At 35.8% G+C, this 5,100-nt stretch overlaps 1 protein-coding gene across 1 annotated transcript; it reads left to right on the top strand.

Annotated features, from left to right (window-relative positions):
- The first annotated feature begins 2,269 nt into the window (after window positions 1–2,269).
- On the top strand, window positions 2,270–4,454 carry LOC106651273 (venom metalloproteinase 3-like). Its single transcript, XM_023458753.1, has 11 exons — window positions 2,270–2,360; window positions 2,500–2,661; window positions 2,727–2,772; window positions 2,861–2,939; window positions 3,011–3,140; window positions 3,218–3,381; window positions 3,452–3,595; window positions 3,670–3,807; window positions 3,888–4,029; window positions 4,099–4,221; window positions 4,304–4,454. The coding sequence occupies exons 1-11, from the start codon at window positions 2,301–2,303 to the stop codon at window positions 4,340–4,342; spliced, it is 1,227 nt and encodes a 408-aa protein (XP_023314521.1). The 5' UTR covers window positions 2,270–2,300; the 3' UTR covers window positions 4,343–4,454.
- Window positions 4,455–5,100: the final 646 nt, after the last annotated feature.

Raw genomic sequence — 5,100 nt, 5'->3', positions numbered from 1 at the left:
GCACTGCCATTCGTACTTGTAACAGGCTCTGTAGCTCAAGCAATTCAAAAAGCAACAGCAGCAGATGACATGCAACAGAATGCATCATTTGACTCGGTATTATAATTATTTTTCACTTTCTAGTTTTCAAAGCGGCTCAAACGGAAATTTTCGAAAGTTACCAGCAAAAAATGCGCCTTATGCTCGCTCGCGCACTCGTACTCAATATGGCAAAGTATAAGTCCGTAAGTGGAGTTTTTGAAATTACTCTGCGTTTTGTACTCGTAATATTTTTCCACTATAATTTCTACCGTCAGAATACAGAATAATCACCATTTCTCGCGCTCTGCAGATGTTTCTCGCCCATTTGTATAGGTGTACACACAATGTATACATATACTCTTTACTTTTCTCTCCTGACGAGGGTACGATGTCCCTCTCTTGCCCCGTTCAATATGAATTTCAGCATTGCTGTGTTCAACTATGATAATGGCACAAAAGCACTCTCAGTTAGAGAGAGAGAGTACCCAGAGGCATTATTATGCATTTTCTGAATAAATGAAATCACTATGGGTGCGCGAGCATGGCGGAAAAACGTCGCCAGTAACGGAATACATGCAAACGAAAATGAGGTGTCCACGTTTTTGGGTCATTCTAGCATTTTCATTCGTATTTTCAATTTCACGTTTCTGGGTGAAAAGATGCGCGCGAGTAAAATGCATCGCGGCGCGACGCACTGCAAAACTTTTAATTTGAGCTTTATCGATCGCGCATAATAATGCGCGTAATATTCAAGGCCACGTCTAATATTTAACTTTAATCTCGGCGAAATCAGAGAAACATTCCGGACGTTGACACTAGCAGCAGCTAGGGTGGAAAGCGCTATAACAGTATTTCCTCATTTCGGCTCGGTACAGCGAGGAGCGAATCAGCGGGTCGCCCACACACCACCAAAGCCATTTCTCGACCGTGACATCGGCAGCAATCTCATTAGGAACGACAAACCCGTTAGGTACGTGTACCTTTCCGAGTAAGCCTATATACGCAGTGCGCACAAAAGGATCTCGTTTGTCGGTGCGCCGCGAAATTTTTCCAAATGATTTCGGCGCGCTCCCTTTTGCTTCGATGCACGACGACGTCTCGTGCCTTTGCGTAGCTAACGAAGTCGTCATAACTGGCAATAACAGCACAAACCTAGCGACTTTTATTCCTTTACCTCTGCTCTCTCGCTCTCTTACTCTTTTCCTCTCGCGCTCGGTAGCAGCGGCAGCTGCTTATATCCGCGCCAGTATATATATTCGAGGTCGAAACTCACGCATGTACAATGTACATGGAAAAAGCGTTGCGGCTTACACCCACGCAATAGCAGAGGGGCAACTACCGAACTTGCTGAAATATGAACACATTCAAAGTAACGTGACTGATATTTCACCTCGCTCTCTCTTTCTCTCTCTCTCTCTCTTTTGCTACCCCCTTGCCTCCCTCTCAGCCAGTAATACCCGCTACTATACCTATGCAGTCTACATATATAGGATGAGGAGTGCGGGGTGAAATAATAGTCTCTCAGGCTCTCGTTGGCGTTAGCCCGGCGCAGTAAGCGGAATTTAGGAGCAAATTTCGCTTATAGTGTACTAGTATGGGCATATCGTGTGCAGCCATTGCTGCTGCTGTTGCTACATGCAGAATCACCCTCATTCGTTATGACGCCTTTTAATTAGCGAAACGTGAGCTTGGCTTTCTCTCTCTCTCACTCTCTCTAGTGCTGCCTCTATATACCGCTCGTCGATTGATGCCGATGGTCGTTATATAATGACTTGATATTAACTATATACGTCACCGACGTCTCGGAAACGAGGAAATGCATCCGGTTTTAATTAACGCGCGGTTTTCACATTCACGTTTCGTCTGTAAACCAACATATAAAGAGAATCATGGAGTTTGTTACAATCGATCGAATCTTCACTAGTGCATCTACTGAAGCTTTTGGAATAATCTCATGGTGGTATTCACATTTCTCGAAACACTCCTATAATTACGACGAATTGCATTATAATATTACAAGTCAAAGCAAGTTACCAAAGATAAGTATTGAATATGTGTAACTATTATACAATTTTTCCTTTTTTCCTTATTCTATCACTGACTAGTGAGCAATAATATATCACGCCTCGGTGAGCAAATAAAACTTTGAATGATTTTCACGACTAAACTATAAATAATATTTTATTATTGTAAATTTCCAGTTGTTCGTTTCAATTAAACTTGTAGCAATTGAGTCGAGAACATACTTTTAAAGAATTGACAAGTAAAATATTATTCAAATGTTGTTTAATTATTTTTTGTTCCTAACTAATATCAGTCTTTTATTACACAATGCTTTGGTAAATTTAAAAGGTTTTATCATTTCACTAAAAGTTTTATTTATTACTTTATACTATTATTAATACGTTGAATAGTGTTTTAAGTTTAATAAACAATTGACATCCCCAAAAGTTGGTCAAAGTAATTGTTATTTTTCAGGCTTGGATTACCGAAGAAGAGTATATTGGTAGAGAAACTTTTGACTATGATATCTATTTGCAAGAACCAGAGGAAGATAGAGTTCTGTTAGGAAGTAACAGTAAATTGTACCTTGCAGAATCAGATCAATATGGAAGTATAAAATATAAAATCTTATCTTACGTAAGTAAAGTTAATTCATTATCAAAGTCAAATCGTTTAAATTTTTATTATTACTTGAATTTTAGCCTGTACCTAGTCCGAAATCACAAAGTACAACGCATCAAAAATCTCGTAAGATAACGTTATTGTTATGTAAATTCATTTGACAGAATTTCCATTATTATCAAAATCTATGATCATATTACTTTTAAAATCGTAGAAACCAAAATAAAATCAACATTAGGTTCGGATACTTTATATCCACAAATTCTTGCTGTACTGGATTACGAAAATTATATGTAAGAATTTTACATTAAAAAAAATATTTACCTATCATTTTTTAAACGGTTTTCTTATATATCTTTTATAGAGCATACGATAAGAATATAGAAAAAATTGCCCACTCAATGGCAGGATTTTGGAATGTAGTGGATCTGAGATATCGAACATGGAAAGATCCTCATATAAGACTTCATTTGGCTGGTGTTGTCATACCAACGGTACATGAGCTTACTAAAAATTTTAAGTATCTTTTGTACAATTATTTAAAAAATATTCAATTATATTTTTGCTTTAGAATCCGAATGCTGTACCGTATCTTACAAATACTATTGGCGATAAAGTAAGTGATCCAAAACCTTTGGAAGCCATGAAACAAGCTGGAATATACTTTTTCGAAAACTTGAATAGTACACAAGAGATACCACGCAACTCATACGACATTGTCATGCTTTTAACTAAGTTAGTCGATTAGAAAATTTTTTTTGAACATTAATTGTTTCAGCGGTTTAAACTTAAAGTATTTTTTTAGTCGGTTCTTGAAAGAAGGTGCCGGTTTGGGTGGAATTGGCGGAGCGTGTTTTGGCAAATGGTCGACAGCAATAATGACTCATAGACCAAAACGTGAAAATGACTATTGGATTGCTGCTGGTGCCGCTCATGAGCTTGGCCATCTGTAATTATCAACAAATATACATTTATCAATTTATAAATATATAAGCAGAACTAAAAAGACAGTTAATTTTATAGGTTTGGAGCTCAGCATGATGGAGAAGAAACTGCTAAAAGTTGTCACGCAAATGCTGGACACGTTATGAGTGGAAACCGAGGTAGAAATGCATTTACATGGTCTGAATGCAGCATTCGGGATATGCGCACATTTTTTAAGTATTTATTCAATATTTTTAAAACATGCATTAACCTTAATATTTGTAAAAATCGATGATCCATGATGTATTAAATTGTAGAAGTGACAGAGCTCAATGTTTAAAAAATAAACCAAACATTGGCACACCATACCCACGAATCTTACCTGGTCTCTTCACTACTCGAGATCAACAGTGCAAGGATCAAAATCGTTTTGGGGCCCCCTCTTTATTTGCAGATGTCGTAAGTTCATAATTTTTTTAGATATAAATTTTATTGATAAATTGAAATTTAAATATAAATATTTCATAGACTGTAGATAATCAGTTAAAGCAATGTTATACTCAACCATGCTCCATTATATACAATGGCCAAAAACGAAATGTAGACTTTCCTCTTCCTCCATTAGATGGTACGAGCTGCGGTGAAGACAAAGTAAGTTAAAATGCACCTGTAAATACATAAAAATTCGGTGAGTATAAAATTAAAAACTATACGATATTTCTATTTTTTCTAGATATGCTTTGCTGGAGACTGTGTTGCAAATGAAGAATAAACTCGTCTTGACACAGCAATAACGGAAATTACACATGTATCAATATTCGACAGTAGCAAATTTTCAGAATCCTCTAAAATGACGGTTAGAAGTGAAATATTTAGTCACAAAAAATAACTATTACAAAGATATAAAAGATTGATATGCTTGTTTTATTTGTGATTTATACGTATAAATAAAGTTTCAATATAATAACTTATGAATCTCCTAGATTGATAAATTATAAAAAAAGCTTAGGTCTTTTAACTGAAATAATAATTCTGGGAATAATAAAACACAAGCTTTGAATATAATTATTGTTCAAATTGCATCAACAACACGAAGATAGTTTATGATGATGTGCCCTGTGTAGTTTGAAGTTCTACAGTTAGATGTCACACTCAAATCCACAAGTACATAAAACAAATTTTCGTACAAAGCTAAATATTGAGTCGACACTGAATTTAGTTTTATTGACATCCATATTCATACAAACAAAAACGAATGAAATATTGTTATTAGAATTAAAACAGTAGGGCTATGTGCCATTAATTATCCACATTTTAGGGAACAATTTAGTGCTCGCTGATCGAACTAAATTAAATTTTCCATTTTTTGTGTTTTTAGCTTTTGAATAAAGTACAAACGCTCTTGCCCCATGCGTGTATGGAAGTGAGTGCGAACGGAAGGAAAATTGATGAACTAACGCCATTACTACTGAAACCGAGAGGAACAGATGTTTTTAATGAAGAGTTATTATCTTTCATTAGCGATTTACA

The sequence above is a fragment of the Trichogramma pretiosum genome, unplaced genomic scaffold (assembly GCF_000599845.2).
Source record: "Trichogramma pretiosum strain Unisexual culture from Peru unplaced genomic scaffold, Tpre_2.0 scaffold55, whole genome shotgun sequence".
NCBI lineage: Eukaryota > Metazoa > Arthropoda > Insecta > Hymenoptera > Trichogrammatidae > Trichogramma > Trichogramma pretiosum.
This window is presented reverse-complemented; position numbering and strand designations above follow the sequence as displayed.